Raw genomic sequence first — 23,888 nt, forward strand, 5'->3', positions numbered from 1 at the left:
ACAGAATTAGATTCTCCACAGCAGATGTTGCAGCCAAGATAATTTGAGCCTTTGGATCCCTCTGGACCTAAACCTAGATCCACCCCCAGGTCTTAGGAGTTATATGAGGCAATACTTTCCAATTCTGCTCAGTTTGGTTTGGGTTTCTGCAACCAAAATAATTCTTACTAAGAAAACTGTGTATGTCTATTTTGATAGACGAAGATTTTTCTCCATCCCAATCTATCTCTAACTTCAGGGCCTGTCATAAGCTCTATATAGTTTTTTTGTCTAGTTATAAAATGATAATCATAATGCAACCTTGAGAAGTTGCCTGAAATGTATACAAAAGTGATGTTCAAAATACCACTAAAAGAAATGCTGAGAATAACTTATTATTCACTTCAGAGTTTAAAGAGTCTTTGAAAAGCTCCACCTAGTTCACCTATACCCAAGCAAATATATTATTCTTGCTTTCCTTTTACAGCTGTCTGTAAAGTTTCTAAATCTCTCAACTAATATGGTAGTTTCTTGTTTAATCTCTAATACCAGCTTCTGATGTTTTTGGAACATTGTAGTGGATGTCTGTTGTTTATGCCTGCCTACCATCCATTCCACCTTCTTTTGGTAACATCACCTTGATTATCTTTTGAGAAACCACCACTTTCAGTCCACGTGGAGCCGGGGGAGTTGCCCTATTCCCTGGCTCCAAGGTGAATACGTGACTTAGGCCTGGCCAATCGGAACGTCCCATACCTCTTGCCACATGCTTGAACGTGTATGACAGAGGTCCAATATTTCTGGCAAAATGATTGGGAAACAGATATTACAAGGACCTCAGTTCTCTTCAAAATTAATTTATGGATTTAATACAATTTAAATCAAAATCCCAAAGGAGTTTTTTAAAGAATGATAAAATCATTCCAAAATTTATCTGGACAAATAAGTAACTATACCAGCCTGCAATTGTTTATTGTTATTTTTCAAATTCTTCTTGACTGGTGTAGTCCACTTGAATTATCAATTATTAAATGTTAAAGTTACAACATACAGTGTGGTTACGAAACACTCAAACAGAAAATCTAGAATCAGACTGCAGAATATAAAAAATTAAATATGTACAAAATGGTGCAATTAAAATCAGAGAGGAAAGGACAGGTCATTCCTATGGTGGCAGATACGTAGCATATTGTACCTCACCCCGGCACACTCATTGCAGACATCACTAATTAAGCATAGACCTTCCTGCTGAACCCAGATATCACTTTGGAATCTTTCTCCACATGGCACTCCAGGCAGCCCCACCAATCTATCTGACAGTGCATCCAAGAGGATTATTTGACAAATGCTGAGATAATCAGCTATTTGGGAAAGTATATAAAGTTAAATCTCTTGCATACCTATGTTAAAATAAACTCCACGTAGATTAAAGACTTAAATATAAAAAATGAAACCATAAAAGGACTACAGCAAAGCTACTGCAAAAGAACATTCTCAGAGAGAAACAGAGAAACTCTAAGATGAGGAGACGTGAGCAAGAGTGGAAAGCAGAGTGTCAGCACTGCCTGGGTTCGTGACATTTCTGAGGCCTGGCTGCTCAGCTTTTTCTGGAGTCCTGAGACCTGTCGGTATCTTTACAATACCTCCATCCTTTTATTTGAACTAGCTTGAATCGGTTTCTGTGCTTTGAAACCAACAGAGCCTTGAATAAGGCACATGCATTTCTTTAAAAAAAAAATTTATTAGTTATCAACTGATTTTACTAAAAATAAATAAATAAATCTTTAATTTGTCTGAGTCTCTTTAAATGAAAAATCAAAGCTTCCCATTTTCCAAATGTGAGGTGTAGTGTTTTATATACATGACAGATTAATTAAACTGAAAGATAAGGATTTAACTTTCTCATCTCTCTATCCCATCAAGTTTCCTTTCATAAAGCATTCTAAAAAACTTGCAGGGGCTTCCCTGCTGGCACAGTGGTTAAGAATTCGCCTGCCAATGCAGGGGACACGGGTTCAATCCCTGGCCCAGGAAGATCCTACATGCTGCGGAGCAACTAAGCCAGTGTGCCACAACTACTAAGCCTGCACTGTAGAGCCCGCGAGCCACAACTACTGAGCCCATGTGTCACAACTGCTGAAGCCCGCGCACCTAGAGCCTGTACTCCACAGCAAGAGAAGCCACTGCAATGAGAAGCCCTCGCACTGCAAGGAAGAGTAGCCCCCGCTCACCGCAACCAGAGAAAAGCCCACGCGCAGCAACGAAGACACAACGCAGCCAAAAATAAAATAAATAAAAATAAATAAATTTATTAAAAAAACTTGCAAAATTAAAAACAAGAGGGTAAAAGGTGGTAGAAAGAAAGAATGTTGCAGAAAAGCCAAAGTAATTTTTTTTAAAAGCTGCACTTTGGGAATTCCCTGGCAGTCCAGTGGTTAGGACTCTGCACTGTCACTCACAGGCCGGGTTCAATCCCTAGTCTAGGGAACTAAGATCCCACAAGCCGGGTGCAGCTGGGGGGAAAAAAAAAAAAGGCTACACTTCACATATTCTTAACTAGTTATATGTCAAAACATTCTAGCAATGTCTTGGGAGCCGGATCATAGAAACCAAAACAAATTTGAGTTTTATAACTCTTTACTCTTCCTAAAAGGTCAATCTACGGATACCATAATCACTGGCGCTTTGTTTACATACAAAATTATTTCACAAGTTTTGTTTTTACACTGAAATCAAGCACAAATTTTATGAAGGACTCAAGTGTATATTCCTTAGAATGGCAGTTAGTAACTAAATCAACTGTATTTCTCCAGACACAAAATATTAAACTCACCTGAATATACCATCATTTCTGTAGAAGGAGCCAACAACTCCTTTCACTAACCTAGGGAAAAAACCCTTTAAAGGAAGAATATGCTCTCATGCTGTGTGACTATGTAGTGTTTATAAACTAAAATTTTTCTTCTCAATCCCCATAGCCAGCTGACACTGCCTAAGTGCTTTATAACAAAGCTAAGTGCTTCTGCTGTCCCTGGAGAGAAATCTCAAGGTTAATTCACTATATCCAACCTGCCCCCACATCCTGTCATTTCTTCCTTTGAAACAGTGGCTCTCAATTTTCCACTCCAACATCTCTGAGGCATCAAATGCCCATGCTAGTAACAGAGGCCAGAGATTCTCTACAAGTATGCAATCTTTGGGTGCCCCAGGCAGTCAGAAGGAGGCTGTCTGGGTAGGAAATGGTCCCCAGTGGATCTGCTGTCCCCTGGCAAGAAATCACCTGCTTTAAACTGTTTCTTGAATTGAATCTTCCTCTCTATTGTCAGGGCCACCACCATCACCCCCTTCAATGGTTATCACCTCTGCTTTGGATTGCTTTTCACTACAACAGCTGTAGTTTTTCCTACATTTGCTCTTTCCTCTTTGCATTACATCAAGCGCATCCACTGCTGCCAACCCAAAATTCTGTTCCCATCATGTCACTTCCTGGCTCAAGAATGGATTGCATCAGTTCCCCATCCCTTCTATCTCTCCAACCTCTCCCTTTCTCGGCCAGCCTTTTCTCCTTGCTGTATAAATACGTCCTAATTCTTTCCCTTAAAACAAAACAAAATAAAAAACAAACAACTACGAAAGTAAAATCCTTCTTGGATACTTTATTCAACTCTAGTTACCACCTTTCCTTCTTCTTTTGTTTTTCTGAGAAACTTTAAAAAAGTAAGGTCTACTCACTGCTCTCTGCTCTTGTCACTCTAATGAAACTGCTCTTAACAGAACTCTAACAATCTTGTTCTCTAATCACCAAACCCAACGGACTTCTTTTTCCTTCTTGACTTCTCCAGCATCTGAAGATGTTGATCACCCCCTTCTTTGTGAAACTCTTGCCTCCCTGACTTCCACTCCCTGGACCATTTCTTTCCAGATTTCTCTTCCTCCACTATCATTTTAAATGTAGGGGTTCTGCAGGCTTCCATCCTGTTCCTACTTCTCTTTTTTTTTTTTCTTTTTTGCTGTACGTGGGCCTCTCACTGTCGCGGCCTCTCCCGCTGCGGAGCACAGGCTCCGGACGCGCAGGCCCAGCAGCCATGGCCCACGGGCCCAGCCGCTCCGCGGATCCTCCCGGACCGGGGCACGAACCCGCGTCCCCCGCATCGGCAGGCGGACTCTCAACCACTGCACCACCAGGGAAGCCCCCTACTTTTCTTTTTAATTTGCACTCTGTTAATGATTACATTGACACTTATGGCATTAATCACCACTTCTACCCTAACATCTCATAAATCTTCAACTCATTTCTGACATTTCTCTTGACTACAGACCTGTACCAGCCTTTTGCACCAGGTTGTCACACAGGTGACTCAAATTCAACATGTCCAAACCAAACTTCTTCTCTTCACCCAAAAAACTAGTTCCTCCCCCATTTGTTTTGGTTTCATAGATATCCACTTTCCCAAGCCAAACATCTAGGAGTTATCCTCCCTCTCTTTTCCTCTCCCCTTAGGTCCCCAAACTGATCATTTAGACCTGTTGTTTCTATCTCCTTAATATCTTTCAGCTTCATACTGTCCTATCCAGTCTCACTATCCTAATGGTGTCGCAACAGCCTCCTAACTGCTTTCCCTTACCTCATGTCTTGAGCTCCTACACTCCCCATCTGCCACTCTTCCTAAGAGATTGCTTCTTTGTTTAAAGCACTGCTCATTTAAAGCATTTTAAAACCTGGGTGGCTTGCCAGGCCTAAAACTTTTTTTTTTTTAAGTGTATTTTTTTAAATTAATTAATCTATTTTTGGCTATGTTGGGTCTTTGTTGCTGCATGCAGGCTTTGTCTAGTTGCGGTGAGCGGGGGCTACTCTTTGTTGAGGTGCGCGGGCTTCTCATTGCAGTGGCTTCTCTTGTTGTGGAGCACAGGCTCTAGGTGTGCGGCTTCAGTAGTTGTGGCGCACGGGCTTAGTTGCTCCGCAGCATGTGGGATCTTCCCAGACCACGGATTGAGTCCATGTCCCCTGCATTGGCAGGCAGATTCTTAACCACTGCACCACCAAGGAAGTCCCTAAAACTTTTGGTAGTACACACTCATCAGTAAACATGTGAGTCTACACGCTCATCCCACGAATATTCATTAATGCATACATATTATAGAATATATACAAAATGTAAACATCAAGAATGGGGGCTTCCCTGGTGGCACAGTAGTTGAGAGTCCACCTGCCGATGCAGGGGACACGGGTTCGTGCCCCGGTCCAGGAAGATCCCACATGCCACAGAGCGGCTGAGCCTGTGAGCCATGGCCGCTGAGCCTGCGCGTCCGGAGCCTGTGCTCCGCAACGGGAGAGGCCACAACAGTGAGAGGCCTGCGTACCGCAGGAAAAAAAAAAAAAAAAAAGAGAATGAATGAGATAAAGATGAAATACACTAAATATATCCCTGATGAAGTCATACTATCTTAGCTACTGTATGATTCAAAGTACAATACAGTCTCATATAGTTCATTATTCATGATAATGTATTAATCCATATTTCAAATAGTCTTCTTGACAATTTCATTTTTTAGGCTGACTTCTTGACAGGCTTACCTTGAAATGTGACAAAGAGCTCCTACTAGGAGAAATGTAAACCCTACATTTTTATTATTTATAGTGTTAGAATTATCTTCAATCAACGGTTTCTCTGTGCAAATCTTTAATCTCATTTTGTGAAGATTAATTTAGTTAAAAGCAGATAATATATTATAAATCCACTCAACCAGGCTCAAGTAAACTGCAATAAGTTGCAATATGATAATAGCAGACAAATTAATAAGGTCACCACGTTCAGTTCCTGTGCTTTGTGAAGCTCTTTCACTCTTCCCTCGAGACATCACCTTGTGTATCGAGTGTGTAATGGCACTGTCTTATAAGACTGAGGAAGAGAACCAGGGTTATTTATATAATATTAATAAAACTCAAGTTCTTCCTTTTTTAGGTTGAAAATATAAACCCCACTAGTGACCACTGGTTGGCACTGCACACAAGGCCCTTGATGATCTGGCTCTGCCCACCTTTCCAGCCTGCTCTCCAGCTACACACTTCCTGCATCTTCCCACGCTTCACCTCTCTCAACACACCAGCTACTCATCACTTTCTTACCTCTGACATGCTGTCTCCTTTGCACTGCTACCTCTGCTTCCGGGGCATCATCTTCTCATCTCTTTTAAAGCACTATCACAGCCGGCTATAACTGTTTCCCTACTAGCCTAAAGGGCAGGGATTACTCCCAATTTTGAATTCCCAGCATCTACCACAACACCTCATTTGCAGTAGGTACTTAAGGTTGACTGATAGAATGAAAAAGGTCCAAATTCCTCTGGCCTGCTTTCAAGGCCTTGCATAATCTGGCTCCAATTTATCTACCCAGCTTAATTTTCTTCCCCCAAGTCCATTCCTGTTCTCCTTACTTCCTATCGTAGGTCATGCTCATTTTGGCTTTTGCTCAATTTACCTCCTCAACTTGGACTACCTTCCATCTACAGAGAAGCAACTTGTCCTTTAAGCCTCAGACAAAACTATCCCTTCCCCAATGAAGTCACACTTGACTCTTCCATCCCCCAACTGATCACCTCTTCAGAGAACTCTTGAAGAGTGAGTACTACACATGTCAGCAATTACTCTCTATGTGGTGGTTTTCCCTCCCCAATTTCAGTCTAAGTTCTTTGATGCCAGGGACCACCTTCAACTTCTTTTGCACACTGATCTCTCACAACACACTGCAACATGATGATGCATAGGAGATGCTAGAAGTTCTGAATGACTGGTTGTAGATATCATGGTACAAGGGAGACAGCAGTGAACAGGGTTTCAGTCTGAGTTCCACCACTGATTACTTAGGTGACCTTAAACATGCCACTTAACCTCTTTGGTCATTAATTCCTCATCTGGAAGATGAGACTTCACAATTTTTTTAATTCCAGGTAAGATTTTTCCTCTTGCCCAAAGGAAACAACATTTTCCCCCTAAAAATCAATAGAAATTCTGAGACCTTCGGTAACTCACTTAACATTAATGAGCATCATTTGTTGTTCAGCTGGGTAGGAGAGTATGCTAGCTTAGCCAAGGACAGTGACTGGATCCTTGAATGACTCAGTCTGCTCAGCACAGCAGAACACTGTTCCATAGCCACAGGCTGCACCTCATCCCTTAGGTACAAAGATAAACATTTGATCACAAAGTAAAGTAATCTTTATCCCGTAAGGACTACATAGCAGGGAATACATCAGTTGAAGTTACTGAGTCATCAATTGAGATCTAAATTAAAGCCTGGTTATGGTTTCTAAAAATGCTCTTAGAATTTTCGTAACCACTCTGTATTAGAACCAATAAATTTCTCATATTTTTCTAATAATTTAGAGGGCATATTTTAGCAAGAAGGGGACTCTATAAGAAATAATCTGGTTACAAAGACATGGTTTCTCATATAAACATGTCTAATCATTCAAGTGAAATACAAAGAGGCTAGTTAAAAAGAAAAAACAGAGAAACACAAAACGTCCTAACAATTTAGTGGTTATTTAAGAGATAGACTGATGAATATACATGGCAAACTCTCAAAGAAAATGTAAAATGTTTTCTCTAGGAGACTCTCAACTTTTCCAACATACGGTGAAGAAAGTGGCAGTGTAGGAACCCAAACTAGCTTCTTCAAATGAGCAGCCTAATAATGTCAGCAGTATTTGTTACACATCCCCTAACATACACAAAGAGCAAGTCATATTATATAAGACACTCAAAATCTCAACCTATTCTAGATAAAAAAATTACTTTCAACTCTGAAATTAAATTTCATGTCAGATAACTTCCTCTATACACCTAACCATTTTCTTTTCAATAGATTTGATAACAATACTTTTAGAATCATATTTACACAATAAAAGATGATTTTCCAACAATATTCCAATGAGAATTGCTTCAAAAATTTATTGATCTTTTCTCAAATATCAAACCTTAAGCTGGGGACTTCCCTGGTGGTCCAGTAGTTAAGACTCCCCACTCCTAATACAGGGGGCCTGGGTTCGATCCCTGGTCAGGGAACTAGATCCCACATGCCACACTGAGAGCCCGCATGCCCAGACACTATAAATATCTTAAAGGAAAACATAGGCAGAACATTCTATGACATAAATCACAGCAAGATCCTTTTTGACCCACCTCCTAGAGTAATGGAAATAAAAACAAAAATAAATAAATGGGACCTAATGAAACTTAAAAGCTTTTGCACAGCAAAGGAAACTATAAACAAGACGAAAAGACAACTCTCAGAATGGGAGAAAATATTTGCAAACGAAGTAATTAAGAAAGGATTAATCTCCAAAATATACAAGCAGCTCATGCAGCTCAATATCAAAGAAACAAACAACCCAATCCAAAAGTGGGTGGAAGACCTAAACAGACATTTCTCCAAAGAAGATATACAGATTGCCAACAAACACATGAAAGGATGCTCAACATCACTAATCATTAGAGAAATGCAAATCAAAACCACGATGAGGTATCACCTCACACGGTCAGACTGGCCATCAACAAAAAGTCTACAAACAACAAGTGCTGTAGAGGGTGTGGAGAAAAGGGAACACTCTTGCACTGTTGGTGGGAATGTAAATTGATACAGCCACTATGGAGAACAGTATGGAGGTTCCTTAAAAAACTAAAAATAGAACTACCATATGACCCAGCAATCCCACTACTGGGCATATACCCTGAGAAAACCATAATTCAAAGAGAGACATGTACCACAATGTTCACTGCAGCACTATTTACAGTAGCCAGGTCATGGAAGCAACCTAAATGTCCATCGACAGATGAATGGATAAAGAAGATGTGGCACATATATACAATGGAATATATTACTCAGCCATAAAAAGAAAGGAAATTGAGTTATTTGTAGTGAGGTGGATGGACCTAGAGTCTGTCATACAGAATGAAGTAAGTCAGAAAGAGAAAAACAAATAACCATATACTAACACATATATATGGAATCTAAAAAAAAAAAACAAAAGGTTCTGATGAACCTAGGGGCAGGACAGGAATAAAGACACAGACGTAGAGAATGGACATGAGGACACAGATTGGGGTGGGCAGGGGGGAGCTGGGACGAAGTGAGAGAGTAGCATTGACATATATACACTACCAAATGTAAAATAGATAGCTTGTGGGAAGCAGTTGCACAGCAGAGGGAGATCACCTGGGTACTTTGTGACCACCTAGAGAGGCAGGATAGGGAGGGTGGGAGGTAGATGCAAGAGGGAGGGGATATGGGGATACATGGATACATATAGCTGATTCACTTTGTTATACAGGAGGAACTAACAAAACATTGTAAAGCAATTATACTCCAATAATGACATTAAAAAAAAAAGAAAATGAGATCCAATAAAATACGTATACACATTAGAAAAAAAAAAGAGCCCGCATGCTGCAACTAAAAAGATCCTGGGGCTTCCCTGGTGGCGCAGTGGTTGAGAGTCCGCCTGCCGATGCAGGGGACACGGGTTCGTGCCCTGGTCCGGGAAGATCCCACATGCTGCGGAGCGGCTGGGCCCGTGAGCCATGGCCGCTGAGCCTGCGCGTCCGGAGCCTGTGCTCCGCAACAGGAGAGGCCACAACAGTGAGAGGCCCGCGTACTGCAAAAAAAAAAAAAAAAAAAAAAAAAAAGATCCTGAATGCCACAGTGAAGATGTCACACGCAGCAACTTAAGAACTGGCACTGCCAAATAAATAAATTAAAACAACAACAACTTAAGCTGGACACGATGCTCTTTCCTAACCTCTTCTGGAACACTTTTTGATGTGTAGTCTAATTCAAATATAAATTCTAGAAGCTTTCTGGATAGACCCCATTTCCAGCACACAGGATACAGTAAATTCAACACACACTATGATAGAAGAGTAGTCACCCCTTCATGCTGAGAATCTGTGAATTTCAGCATATCTTAATATCAGTGCTAAGAGACATTAGTCAAAACTACTAGCACACGTTTATTAGCAAGTTTTAAGGTTCTGAACAGCAAGTGTGAAGGAATAGGAAAAATCAGAGGGATGAAAAACTAAATGCAAAACTTAAGGATAAAAAAGTTGACCTATACAAGAGATGACAGGAAAACAAGATTAGAAAAAGGTGTTTGCATGCAAGTGCAAACTCATTCTTGAAGTGTTCACCTAAAACAACTTATTCTTACCATGTATGTCTTTTCAGGTAAAATGGAGGCTTGGATTTTAACAACTTGTTATCCTGGCTATTCTGAGAGTGCCTGTTAACTCACAGCATACCTTCATGACCTAGTCCTACCTTCCTCATTCAGACTTTGTTTTCATTATTGTTGTTTACTGCTGTATTCCCAGTCCCCAAAAAGGCTCCCAGCACATAAACTGTCAAATGAATAACAACCCTGTAAGGAGGTATTATTACTATGCTGGTTTTACAGATGAGGAAACTAAGGTGGAGCAAGGGTGAGTAACTTGCCTAGGGGTTACAAACCACTAGCCAGAAACATATCCAGGTCTAGCTGACCACAAAGTCCTCATTCGTCCTCTACCCTCACTGGGCAAAATGACTTCTTCCTGTCTCTCACTTGTGTCTTTACTGGTGGCAGCTTTCTCCTTAGGGGAAGGCTCAATTCAAACTTCAACTTTTCCATCAGCCTTTTCCTGGGCATCCTCAACCTCTGATGCCCACGACAGTCTTCCATAGATCTCTCCCTCCTCTGTGCTGCGCCCTCTCCAGAGTTCTATTCTCACATCGCTTTTAACCCTTTGCTGTACTATTTCTTAACTCTCTCTTATCTCAACTCCAAACTTCTTGAGGGCAGGAATCAGATACCATCTTCAAGCGCCTCTGGCACGTGGCAGAGTTGAATAAATGTTTCATGTATGAATGAATAATCCCTACAAATCCATGAGATAAAAAAAAACCCTTAGCTCAGTTCCCTAACCACAGGCAACCAGAGACTAGTTTTCCTTTGCTTGGCGGTGGTAAAGGCATGCCTGAAATTCCCTGCCCACACCACAAAAGAGCATCACTGTGCTAATGTTAAGGTAGTTTTTCAAGTTTTGAGACATCTAATGGAAGGACCATACAGTTCCAAAACTTTAAGGGCTAATCATAAAAGTCCATCTTTTAAAAGTAGGCTTTGGACTTCCTTGGTGGCGCAGTGGTTAAGAATCCGCCTGCCAAGGCAGGGGACACGGGTTTGAGCCCTGGTCGGGGAAGATCCCACATGCCACGGAGCAACTAAGCCCATGCGCCACAACTACTGAGTTTGCGTTCTGGGCCCGTGAGCCACAACGACTGAGCCTGCGCTCTAGAGCCTGGGAGCCACAACTACTGAAGTCCGCACGCCTAGAGCTCGTGCTCCACAGTGAAGAGCAGCCCCTGCTTGCCACAACTGGAGAAAGCCTGTGCACAGCAACTAAGATCCAACGCAGCCAAAAAAAAAAAAAAAAAAAAAGTAGCCTACCTGGGACGTGGCGCAGTAGTTAAGAATCTGCCTGCCAATGCAGGGGACACATGTTTGAGCCCCAGTCCAGGAAGATCCCACATGCCACGGAGCAACTAAGCCCGTGTGCCACAACTACTGAGCCTGTGCTTTAGAGCCCGCAAGCCACAACTACTGAAGCCCGAGCGCCTAGATCCCGTGCTCCCCAACAAGAGAAGCCACCGCAATGAGAAGCCCGTGCACAGCAATGAAGAGTAGCCCCCCCACTTGTTGCAACAAGAGAAAGCCCACGCGCAGCAATGAAGACCCAATGCAGCCATAAATAAATAAATAAATTTTTTTTTTTTTTTTTTTAAGTGGGCTTCCTGGATGGGACACTAGCTCTCAATTTTACATGTTTGGTTCAATTAAATCACTGTTTTCAGTGATTTTACATATTCTAAGCAATTTTATTTTTATATCCCTTGGCTTGAAAGTTCAATTTCATACTTTCCCCCACACATAAGAACAAAAACTACTTGTCTTTTACAAAATGGGAAAATAAAATAGAACCTGTGTGTTAGGTAAATAGGCATTCAATAAATGTTATGCTGCCATTTGTAAACCCTCCTTCTAAAAGCACATGTGGCCTATTTTAGTCTAATGAATATTGGGAAGCATTTACTAGATGATTTTCACTTAATTGGTATGAATACCAGGTTCAAATTATATCTAAACAAAAACTGGATTTTTTTAAAAATATGGGGTAACGAGTTGAAATGTCTGCCCACCACCACTGAGCACTACATAAATAGTACTACATTCAATATTCTGGCTCTGAGAATTTACAACCGAATTCTTAGCTAGCCTAATTTCAAAGTACACATTTATGGTAACAATTTTTTTACACACATACCACCCAGGCCATGATCTATAATTTTACTCCTTTTATTAGCACTAATTTCTGAGCAATGTCTAGCCCCACCTAAGTGAGATATAAATGAGATTTATAAATAGGATATTATAAAGGTGGGACACTGGAATTTCACAACTGGAGCACATTAAAATATTTACTTGCAAACTAACATTTTCCCAAACATTTACCAGCAGATTTAGAAAAAAGTGACAATCACTTTGCCAAGCTGGACTTCTGGCCTCTCAGTTTGATGATCGGCCTCTTCCTACCTCCACTCCCCACCCCTTCCCTTCTCTTCTTCCTCTGCTAGGAATACCCTCCTGACTCACCTCTGCCTATGTCCATCACTTCCTTGGAGACCTGGCTCAAGATTCAGCTCCTTGAAAAATTCCTCGCTGACCAATACAATTTCCACTAACTACTTCCTAACTTTGCATTCCCTTGGCATTTATATAGTTTGCACTCCGTAATCTATAAATTGTAAGTTGTTTTGCACTTTTCTATCCTTTCCCCAACTAGACACCAAATAGACACATCATCTTTTATATTCTGTTCTATATAGCCAGCAATAAATGCTTCTTGAATGACTGAAATCATCAGTGAAAGAAGGCCGATTGCTCAAAAATTTCTGAATATTACCTCCAACATGTATGAGTCCTTCAAGTAGATGAGATTTAATTTTGAGATTTAGTAAATCATAAATTTAGTAAATCCATAAATTCATCACAAATGACCCAAGTAACAGATCACATGCATACTTAAAGAATAATCCTAGCTATTCAAACATAACTTGGGGTTTAACATTTCAGGCTTCTAATAAGCTTAAAGCCTTGAGGCCTGTGAATGGTAGGAAGCTGGCACGAGTCTCCTGCAAAAGGGGCAAAACTCTAGTTGGCAGTAAATGTTCAAACACGTGAGAGTCCACTGTTAAACAAGGCTCATTAACCATACAAACTTGCTGTTTCAGCTTTCTGGCTTCAATGACGTGCTATGATCTCCTTTGGTAATTGTTGAGAGCCAATGATGGGTTAAATTCCCATAAATTAACCAGCGTTTTGGTGGTTTGCCCAAGCATACCGCTGGCACCGGTGTGAACGAATTTTTTTTTTTTTTTTTCTAACAGACCCGCCTGCCCTGGGGAGCCAGAGGTGAGCGAAGAAAGCGCCAACCCGGCACTTCTCAGGAGGCAAACGGAGACCTCCAGAGCTTCGTTCCGTCCCCCTCTAGTTCTTAGTGTCAGCTTATCGTGCAGAGGCGGGGCTTCCAGCAAGGCTGCTTCTTACTAAATCTCAACCGAGTCTTCCTTGGGGACTGCAAGCCACACTTCGGCGGCTGCCCAACTTTTCCTGTAGGGAGCATCAGTTTTTCCATCCTCAAAGCTCCAGCAGACGGGGTTTGGGGAGAGCCGGGCTACCAGTAGAGAGGAAGGTGAGGACCCAGGGGGCGGGGGAGAGGGAAGGGTCTGGCCCAGCAAAGCGGGTAGGGTGGCAGAAACAAAGTGAGCGCCGGTCAGCCCAGCACCACCCGCCCGCCCGCCGGCCCCGCTCACCCTCCAGCAGCACCTCCTTGCCCGCGCGCTTCAGCGCCTGCACGGCCTGGTCGTGGGTGGCCTGGCGCAGGTCGGTGCCGTTCACCGACAGGATGGCGTCGCCCAGCCGCAGCGCCCGGCTCTGGTCGGCCGCCAGTCCCGGGAAGATCTTGGAGATGAGAATCGGCATCCGGTTCTCGCGGCCGCCCTTGATGCTGATGCCCAGGCCGCCCGCCTCCTGCTTCACCACCCGCACCCGGCGCACGGGTGGTGACGCGCCCGCCTCGCCCGCCGGGCCCCGCGGCGGCGCGGGTGGGCTCGGGGGGCCCAGGCCGCGGCTCGGGCTCCCAGGCAGTGAGTCGCCCGCGCTGCCGCCGTTCGGGAGGCCGTTGAAGGCGGCCGCCGCGGGCCCGAGAGCGGGTTCAGGCTCAGCCGCCGCGGCGTCGCCCGTCAGGCTCAGGCTCTCCCCGCTCAGCTCGGCCACCACTCGGACCCAGCGCTCCCTCAGGAGCAGCTCCACCAGCCCCGCTTTGGTGGCCCGCGTCCACACCGCCATGGCCGGCCCCGCTCCCGCCGCCGCAGTCGCCGCAGCTACCCTCATTCCAGTCAGGCAGCCTCGGCGCTTCCCCCTTCCCGCCCGAGGGGGCGGGCCCGCCGACGCCCCCCCCGCCGCCACCGCGGCGATTCATTATTCATTAGGGGCCACGCCCACCTTCCGGAGGGGCGGGGAGAGGCCGGCTGAGCCGCTTCCGGGAGGTTAAGGAGTTGACCGCAGTCCAGTGGGTTACAGTTTACCGGACGTGGGCAGCTCTAGCGAAGTGGGGCTTGGACTCACCTTCTTCCTCGTACGCCTACGATCTCCCCACCCCCAACTCCTGACCTCTACTGTGCAATTCACCAGAGCTGCCTGGGCACGGAAAGCAAAATCAGCTTCGAGAGGCACTTTGCAATCCTGCAAGACCGAGTTGCATGTTCACTTGCATTGACTGGTTCGTTACGTATTTACAGGATGCTCCGCAGTGTGCTCCCTTTGAGGCCTGGAGAGGAGCTGGATAAAACGTGCCACAGCTCAGAGCTGGCGGTCTAGTGGGGGAGGAAAATGGAGAACCAACCAACCTGATGTGATATTATGTGGTTAAGTGACATGTAGAAAACACCCTGAGAGCAGAGCAGAAGAAACATTTAGTTGGGCCTGGGGACAGCTTCACAGAGGTGACAGTGGAAGCTCAACAGTCCACCTAGGCAATAGGTCCAGAGGCATGAATCCAAGCATTTGTCACTTTGCTTTGTAATCCCGTTTACTTGCCAGTAATGCCAGAGGAGACCATATCTTCTTTAGCCCTGCAGCCACAATAGGTAGGCCTCAAAGATATTTGTCAAATGAGTTACTTAGGAAGATGCCAGAATTCCAATGTGAACAGAGTACAGGGTCAGTGGAGATGGCAGAATATGAGTGTAAAAAGCCTCATATGACCAAATATTGGAGTGTTTGGACTTGAATTTGTAGATCTTTCTCACCCTGAAGGCCTTGGCCTTATGTTGGAGCAAGTGCATATGAGCCTCCCCAGAAACTGCACACTGCAGGGCCTGCAGCAGCTTTTATACAAAGACATGGGTGATACAATCCACCTGGTTCTTCCAGTTTCATGGGCTTGAAGAGCTGAGGAAACTGAGGCCCAGAAAGCCAAAGACTCTGGCTGGAAGCCTCAGTGGAGAAACAGAGACAACTCAAGTCTCCCATCCTCCTGGTCCAGGGCTTTTAAAAACAAACAAACAAAAAAACATACCCCAGACCTCAAAGATGAGGGTCCAGAAATCACGCTGCTGAGAGAGATCTCAAAAACGTGAAGTCAATGAGCCCTCTTTCCTTTTTTTTTTTTGGAAAGAAAAGCAAAATCCCCATATTTGTGTGTGTGTGTGGGGGGGGATGCCAGCAGAGGTAGAAAGTACCAGTTCCTGTAAAAGGGGCTATATACCTGCTTGCTCATGAAGTACATGTTGAAGCTTGTAAGCCATGTCCATGCACCACTCTGAATGCACATTCATGTGTGGGCGGAAACTTTCAAAGAGCCTCCTATACCAGGAGTTAAAACAATAAAAATAGAGACTGGAAATCACCCAGAGCCCAAATGAAGAAAGAATTCAAAATGAGAAAAGTATCTTACCCAAAAAAATCATTACAGCAGAATCCTCTTTGCAATTAGCGGAGCAGAATTTTCCAAGCTGCAAGTGTCAGCAGAAGCTCAACCCTCCAGCCCTCTCCTAAATCAATTGCAGTTAGGCCAGATCGCTGTTCCGGCAGGTCCCAATGTGCTGAAGTGCACCTGCAGTCACAGACATTTCTGGCTTTGCTCCAGCTGAGGCGCGAACCCCCAGATGCCTGAGTTATGTGAAATTTCTGCTTATTAGAGAGCACCTGGCAGCTGACTCCTTAGAGTATGAGCACGATTTTGAAACTTTTACATACGTAATTGCCCAGAGGTTGGGCACTTGAGGACACCTTTATTAGCAAAAGGGAAGTGCTGGAAATTCTTTCCAAAAGTGTCAAGACCTTTTGGTCAGTAGAATTGAAGGAAGTCAGCGATCTTCCAAATAAATAGTGAGGACACTTACATAAGGTAGTAATTTAATCCCGGGAAGAGGAAAGGTAATAGAGATTGATATTGGGATTACTTGGGGGTATTTACTTTAAAAATTATTTTCAAATATATCCATAAAAGTTTTCCAAACTATTGAGCTGTTCTGACAAGGTCTTGCATCAGAACCTAATTTTCCACATTCTCTTTCATCACTACAGATTGGCCAGATTCATCCAGTCAGTGTCTCCCAATGATGCCTTGCACATACCTGCCAGAGTCCATCCTTCCAAACACTTCCTGCCCCTTTCAACCACTTTCCCACCGAGCAAGATCTCATCCCAGTTGTCCCGGGCTGCCCAATTTGCTGGGATTTTTTCTTTGAACAATTTTATTCTACGCCTCGCTTGTTCGTCCAAGTAGATTATAAAATACAGGAGGGCAGGAACCACCCATTGACTTCTTTTTGTTCCCCACTCTTCCAAAAATACTGCCTTGCAGAGAAGGAAATCATTAAACATGTGATTGATTGAAATTCAGTGCCTCCTGCGCTGTAGTCATTTCAAATAATCCCTCTGAAGGTTACTGGTTCCTTGCAGAGTGAAAATTACCATCTAGGAAATCTCAAGTAGTCAGTGGAAATCTACTTACTGTGGATAATGAAATCTGAAATAAAAAGGGTACACATCTGTTCCCATGGTTTCTTAGGGATGGCGAGACAAGCTTAGATAATTCTTTGAACAGGCGTGTTACTTTATCTACCTCTAAAAAAGGGAATGGCTGAGGTAATTCCCAATCACCTTCCATTCCTGTCACCTATCAGTAGGTATTCTCCTCTGCTCAAGCTGTTGTTTTCTCAGGACAAGGCAGGCATCATTGCTACTTCAAAATGAGGTGGTTGGATTAGCTCTCTCAGTTCCATGATTTCCTACAATTCTATTACTCAGGCTCTGATTCTATACTCTCTCAAAAGCCAGTGGTCTTTTTTTTTCTTCTCACTCATAGTAGACATATACTATAGCATGGTAATTAAAAGCACAAGGTTCAAATTGTAGTTTGGCCACTTACTAGTTATATGACAATGGTCAAGGGCCTGAGGTCATGGGCCTCAGTCTCTTCTTCAGAAAACTTCAGACACCTTCTACCTCGAAGTGTGGTTGTAAGGGTTGACTGGGGTGATGTCTGCAAAGTGCTTAGCAACACTGTACCTGATGCACTGTAAGAGTTCCATAAAAAGTACCACTGCTGTTATATTATTACCTGTTGACCTTTAGCAGCAGCAACAGTAAAACCTTTGGTTGAAACTCTCTAGCTGAGAGTCTATACTTTACCATAAAAGAGTCTGCCATAATACTATTTGACTCCAGGCTTAAAGGGCAAATGGCCAAATTAATTTCGGTGACAAACAGATCTTGTGTAAAGCTACACTTTGGCTGAAAGGGAGTACATATTGCCAAAAGTCCGTCAAAGGAAAGAATTAGTGGATCTGGGGCTGCTTCCAAGGTTTGAGTGTTGTGTAATTTCATAAGGAAAGAGGGCCCCAGGCAAAATTGCAGCCCTTAGCAAGCCTGAAGGTCATACCACAAAGGTGGCCAGATGCCAGAGGAACAAAAGAGCTGCTCAATTACTACTAAAGAAGAGGCCAAAGGGAGAAATAAACTTGTAAGATAACCAATCCAACATCCAACTCTGAAAAAGTACCCATGCATTCTCTTCCCCCATTAGAGGACAGTGAGATCAATTTTCCTTTTCGACAGTACTACTTTGCCTTCCAGGAGAAATATCCTAAAACGTATTTTTCTCCCCAGCACTAACATGAAGTGAAAGAGGAAAAGGTGCATATATCCTTTAGCTGATGCAAGCGCATTTTAAAATTCATCCTGCCAAGATAAATCACTATCCATCTGAAACCCACAAAAATGGATTAACTATCTCAATGCGTTATAACTATGAAAACCCACATCTGCTAACCACATTCCTAATGAGAAGCAGCTGGTGACAGTTTTGTTGCTCTGTGACTTTCTTTTTAGGAAAATATTAACAAGGATGTAACAAGAAGAAGGTTAGTTTCATTGAATTCACTTAGTTATGGAAAATCACTGGTGTTTTTTATTGACAGTCATGGAAATTACATAATTTCCCATGAAATTCAAATAAGGTCCAAAAATAAAAATCCACTTTCCTCCCATACCAGTTCTAACAGAATTTCCAGTGCCTCACAATAACACTTGTAGTCTTCTAGTCAGTGTAAACTCTCAGTCTTCATATACCATTGAACGCCCAGATTGTGTTTATTGATGCCTGTGGCATTTCCAGGCCTTTGTCTCACATCTTTAAATTCCTCCTGGTAAGTTAATGCAAACAGCCAACTGGGGAGGGATCACGGACCCCTTTGGGAATCAGCTGCCTGCTATGGACCCACCTCAGACAAATGCACATTTGTGTAAAACTCAGCATTCAAACTTGGGGGCTCACAAAGCTCCTGAAGCCCTTCCACAGACTCTGTTATGGGCTGAATTGTGTCCCCTCAAAATATACAGGTTGAAGTCCAGACCCACAGTACCTCAGAATGTGACTGTGTTTTGAGATAGGGTCTTTAAAGAGGTAATTAAATTAAAATGAGGTCATTAGGGTGGGCCCTAATCCAATATAACTGTTGGCGCAGAGATTAGGACACAGACACACACATAGGGAAGACCATGTGAAGACTCAGGGAGAAAAGGGCCATCTACAAGCCAAGGAAGGGGGCCTTAGAAGAAACTGAGCCTGCTAATGCCTTGATCTCAGACTTCTAGCCTCCAGAATTGTGAGAAAATAAACTTCTGTTGTTTAAGCTACCCAGTCTGTGATACTGTTATGGCAGCCCTAGCAAACTAACACAAACCGCCAAGTCAAGAACCTACACAACAGCCTGTTTTTTGCCTCCCTAACTTCCAGTCTCTTCTGTCCCTGACTTACACAAATGGGCATTTTTACTGGGCCATTCCTTTGAATCTGAGTGGTTCATAACTATATCTTCTACTGAGTGATAATTCTTAACCACAGTCTTTAAGGCCCACTCCTACCTGGCCTTATTTCTCACTATACATTGACTTAAGAGCTCTTTATCTAAATCTATTTATCTAATCTAGTTAGCTTTCCTCTGTGGAAACCACTCTACACTTACCTTTCCTAGGAACCTCCCTTGATTCTTAGTCACCCTCCCAGGTGCACCCAGTACTACGGCCTGCCCTTCAGCCTCATTTTCCTCCACTTCGGATCTGTGCTATGTTTCAGACATGTGGAACTACTGGTGAACCCTTGGAAAGGCTATGCTCTCGCTTCAGACCTTTGCACTGAGAATGCTGCAGGAAGGCCTCTTTTCTTCTCCTTTCCACGTTGCTAATTACTACCCAATTCTCAAGGACTATCTCCTACCTTCAACCCACCGGTTAGGTACCCTTCTCTGTGCTCATCTCTAATGTTGATCAGCTTGTTTCTCTCCCCGACTAGACTGTGAAGTTCTTGAGGGCTGAGATCATCTTAGCAGGCACTCAATAAATGTATGTTAAGTGAGTATTAAGTTCTAAAAACAAAGGACTGACACAAAGCTAAGCCTCAATATCTAGATTTGGGTACTTTCCTGGTGGCTTAGTGGATAAGATTACAAGCTTCCAATGCAGGGGGCCCAAGTTCGATCCCTGGTCACAGAACTAGATCCCACATGCATGCCACAACTAAGAGTTCACATGCCACGACTAAGGAGCTGGTGAGCTGCAACTAAGGAGCCGGGGAGCCGCAAATAAGATCTGGCACAATCAAATAAATAAATAAATATTTTTAAAAAAATCTAGATCTGTGCTGTCCACTAAGAAATCCACTAGCCACATATGACTATTTAAATTAAAATTTAAAAAAAATTTTTTTTTTGGCTGTGCCACACAGCTTATGGGATTTCAGTTCCCCAACCAGGGATGGAAACTGGGCCCTTGGCAGTGTGAACACAGAGTCCTAACCACTGGACCACCAGGGAATTCCCAGATTAAAATTAAATAAAATTTAGGGCTTCCCTAGTGGCGAAGTAGTTAAGAATCCGCCTGCCAGTGTAGGGGACACGGGTTCGAGCCCTGGTCCGGGAAGATCCCACATGCCGCGAAGCAACTAAACCCGTGCGCCACAACTACTGAGCCTGCACTCTAGAGCCCGCGAGCCACAACTACTGCAGCCCGTGCGCCTAGAGCCCGTGCTCCACAAGAGAAGCCACTGCAATGAGAAGCCCGTGCACCGCAACAAAAAGCTGCCCCCACTCGCCACAACTAGAGAAAGCCCACGTGCAGCAACAAAGACCCAACACAGCCAAACCTAAATTAATTAAAAAAAATAAAATTTAAAATTCAGTTCCTTTGTCACACTAGCCACATTTCAAGTGCTCAAGAGCCACAAGTGTCTATTGTACAGCACAGATACAGAACATTTCCACCACCATAGAGAATTTATTGGACAGTACTGATCTACATCATAAAATGCCTTGAGATATGAAAGAAAAAGATAACACATTAGGAGAAAAAGAAGAGGTCATGCATATGTAATTTACACAATTAGCCAAATAGCCAAAACACATAAAAAAGTGAGCAATCTCATTAGTAAACAGGGAAATGCAAAGTAAAATATAATTTTTCACCCATTAGATGGGCTAAAACTAGACTATCACTACAATGGCAAAGTATAAGGAAATGAGTGCTTTCAAACCCTGCTGATGGACATACAGCCAACTCCAAAGGACAACTAAAGTGAAAGAAAATGAACACAGTATGAGTTAGCAATTCCACTCCCAGGAATTAACCGTAGAGAAATACCCCCATTTGAGCACTAGCAGGTAACACACTAGGTTGTTCATTACAACACTCTATATGGTTTACACATAAGACCGCCCACAGAACTCACCCTTAGAGTTAAATCGGGTGCTCATCCAGAGCAAGAAATGCTTAAACATCTTCTCTGCAGCCTGTGGAATGGAAAATCTTTTGCATACCATGCCTGCTAATCATATTTACTGGGTCCCTACAGCCAAGAGACCGTGGGGGAATAATTGTAAGAATGCCACCTGGGCTTTCTAATGAACCATTGTGTGACAATGGGAAATATCCCTTTCTTCTCCTCTTGGTCTCCATTTCCATGAGTATAAAAATGAGGCGGGGGGGGGGGGGGGATAAAAAAAAAAAGAGGCCAAGGGCCACACAGTTTTCTTTCAGAAACCTTTGTGCCTCCCTCCCCCACTCCCACCCCCAACAACCTGAACAGCTCCTCTTTTATCTGCATCATATGTTTCCGTTCAGAACAAAGTTCCGTTTGAAGAAAGTTTCAATGCTTAAACAAAAAAAAGCTTTAAAACCCTCCAAACTAGACGATCTCTAACTTTCTTCCAATATTCCAAGATTTTAGTTTCTCTCAGTCTAATTTGCTGTAATCTCCCTGGTAAAGGTTGCATTATCCATTCAAAGATCCAATTACTAGCTACTATATGAGAAAAGTGAATTTTTAAAGCATTTGAGTCAGGTTAGCAAAAATGACCTTTCTCAAGTTGGTCTCAGATCAAAATTTTTCTGTAAAACTCGAGTATGAGCAGCAGTCTGCAAAATGCCTGAAAAAGAAACATAACGCGCCTAGGTTACACAAATCCCTAAAGTAAAATCACTCTAAAACACATGCACCGAAGTGTCCTCTTACTTATACTACTTTGCCTTCCCTTCCCCCAGTTTCTCTAACTTGCCCCAATCAGTTTCTATTTCATTTGTATTCAAAGTTCTCTACTTAGGAAGAATTTTAAGGCCCAAAGCTTTTACTTCCCATACCATTTATGGAAGTCCAAATCACTGGCTGGAAATGTTGCAAAGGAATGCTTTCTACTTTCAGACAGTTTTACTTCTTCACTCAGATGATCTGTGAGCCCTCTCCGTCAGAATTACACCCAACACAATCCACAAGGTTTCAGAATATGTTTAAAGTTACGTAAATCAAGTCTTAAACTAGATTCCAGTTAATAAAGAGTCTCTGAATTTATAGCTCTACAGTCAGGGAAAAGCAAGGGAGTTAATATTTAAGGCATCCTAGCCTCCCTCTGGTCATATTCACTGTAGATCAGTGACTTGAACTTTGGTTTCAATCACACAAAAGAAGACCTAAAACATTTCTTAGAAAGGGCAGGATCTTCCAGTCCAGTCTATTTGTAATAGACTATTACTATTTGTAATAGTGCAGTCTAATGCAGACTGGGAGAATATGTCTCACTAAGAAAATTTATTCAAGCAAGAGGAAAGGTATTTTACACAAATGACCTAAAAAGTTGCAGCTATTTGTTTAAATTACTCTTATCACTGTAAAAAACATAAATAGGTGGGGTAGAGAAGTGGCAACCATTATAAAACTTGATGTCTCTCTTAGCAAACCTGAAATAGGCTGTCCTTTATATTATAAATTATTGGGCTCTGTTTCTCTCTCTTATCACCTCTGTTAATTCTCCTCCTACACACCTACTTTAAATTCTCACATTTTTTTTCCCTTTCCAAACTGGAGGGTGGGGTTCATCTCAGCAAAAATGTTTCTCATCAGCAATTTACCCATGATGTCATCAGAGCCCTCATATTTCTGTCTATTCTACAGCCCTTCACCCCCCAAAACAAACAAAAAACCACACATACTAGGTTTCCACAGGCATGCAACAGAATACATCCACTGATGGGAAAGAAATCTATCTGCTTAGTTCAGGTTAACTTAGTTCTTCACTTTCTAATTTAAAAGATCACATTAAAACTAGTCAGTTGATAACACCCACAGGAATAACAATGTCAAAGCAAGCAGAAGAGAACAGAAATGGTGAAATATATAGCAGGCTGTCTGGTCCCCACCTCCACTCCCACTCCATGAGAAAATGCCCAATATTTCCTTAACCTTTAGAACTGGCATAGAACATAAAAAGATGGTTACTGGGGCTGATATCCCAAAACCTGAGTTTTCCTTTCAAATAAAATTAATAGCTCTACCAAAGGCCAAGGGCATCTACTTTTCAGATGGAGCACTACAGTTAATATTGTTTCTTGAAACATAAGGCTGATTATCGCTGTCAGTAGTTAGGCTATCTTGAATAAGCAAGCATAGATTCCCTGTCCTCAAAGGCAACTTGAGGCAAGTCCCCATGCCTTTGCACTAGCTGCAGGCTGGAGGCTGGCAGACAATGAAGGTCATCAGCTCTCTGAAGCGTCAAGCATGTGTTAGGGGATAGGAGGTAACTATTGCCTTTTTCCCCTGAGAGTGTGGTCTAAAGAACAAACAGGACCTAAACAAGTTGGATGACTTTGTAGCTAATTGGAACACTATCTCAACTACAATACCTTGGAGTTTCTGTTCGGTTTCAGTCAATGAAGGGAAATTCCTGTCCAGCATTTTAGAAAATAACATTCATAATGAC

General features: G+C 42.9%; 1 protein-coding gene across 4 annotated transcripts in view; it reads right to left on the reverse strand.

Annotated features, from left to right (window-relative positions):
• SNTB2 (syntrophin beta 2) overlaps positions 1 to 14,502 on the reverse strand; it is a 102,217-nt gene extending 87,715 nt beyond the window's left edge. For 3 of the 4 annotated variants that reach the window (XR_003435444.1, XR_003435445.1, XM_027119444.1), the window contains exon 1: positions 13,890 to 14,502. Coding sequence is in view for 2 of the 4 variants with exons in the window: in XM_027119444.1 (XP_026975245.1) it covers positions 13,890 to 14,469 (580 nt within the window). In the remaining 2 variants the exon portion in view is untranslated. The remainder of the gene's footprint in view (positions 1 to 13,889) is intronic. The other variant, XM_027119445.1, reaches the window with a different exon arrangement.
• Positions 14,503 to 23,888: the final 9,386 nt, after the last annotated feature.

The sequence above is a fragment of the Aethalodelphis obliquidens genome, unplaced genomic scaffold (genome assembly GCF_003676395.1).
Source record: "Aethalodelphis obliquidens isolate GAN/ISIS:26980383/991018 unplaced genomic scaffold, ASM367639v1 scaffold20, whole genome shotgun sequence".
NCBI lineage: Eukaryota > Metazoa > Chordata > Mammalia > Artiodactyla > Delphinidae > Aethalodelphis > Aethalodelphis obliquidens.